The sequence below is a fragment of the Echinops telfairi genome, unplaced genomic scaffold (genome assembly GCF_000313985.2).
Source record: "Echinops telfairi isolate 266 unplaced genomic scaffold, ASM31398v2 ScPeMD7_3;HRSCAF=10, whole genome shotgun sequence".
NCBI classification, from domain to species: Eukaryota; Metazoa; Chordata; class Mammalia; order Afrosoricida; family Tenrecidae; genus Echinops; species Echinops telfairi.
In genome coordinates, this window is record NW_022103899.1 from 44,538,022 (window position 1) to 44,538,634 (window position 613).

The following is a 613-nucleotide window of genomic DNA, read 5'->3' on the forward strand; positions in this document are numbered from 1 at the left end:
CAGTGGGGAAGTCATCCTGGGCGCTGGGCAGACACAGTCTGGGAGAAGCGGGCAGGTGTGGCCAGCTTCAGCAGGGTAATGTCGTTGCAGACGGTGAGCAGGTTGAACTTAGGACTCTTGAAGACCTGGGCGAGCTTCAGGACTTGGATGCCCTGGGAATCGGAGCCTGGTCAAACTCTCTGGCCACGACCAGGTGGGAGGTCCTGGTCCCGCAGTGGGCTGCAGTGACCACCCAGTCCTCGCTGATCAGGCCGGCCCCTGCAGAAGTGGAAGCCGGTGCTGCCCTGTAGAGACACCTGCCAGGACCGGAGCCGGGCACAGCATCCTCTCCCTTGATGATCCTGGGCAGGCCACTCTGCACGGATTCGTAGGTGGGCACATGTTCACAGCCCCCATTCAGGAAGGTGGCATGGAGAAGGCTCTGAGGGCCCCATAGAGGAGTGGCAGTACACTTGAGGAGGAAAGCCTACAGTTCGTCTCTATTCTCTTAATGACCTTGCCCCGCCTGAGTTGTGATAGATGTTCAGGAGCACTGGTGCTGTCCACATGGGAACATGTGGGAATCCCCCTCTCACAGATTCATGGGATGGAAGGTCAGGTGCATGGGGGGAGG

At 59.5% G+C, this 613-nt stretch overlaps 1 protein-coding gene across 1 annotated transcript in view; it reads left to right on the top strand.

Moving 5' to 3' along the window:
- RUFY4 (RUN and FYVE domain containing 4) overlaps window positions 1-290 on the top strand; it is a 113,709-nt gene extending 113,419 nt beyond the window's left edge. Inside the window, exon 11 of the mRNA XM_013004349.1 lies at window positions 194-290. Coding sequence (XP_012859803.1) covers window positions 194-290 — 97 coding nt within the window. The remainder of the gene's footprint in view (window positions 1-193) is intronic.
- The last annotated feature ends 323 nt before the right edge of the window (window positions 291-613 follow it).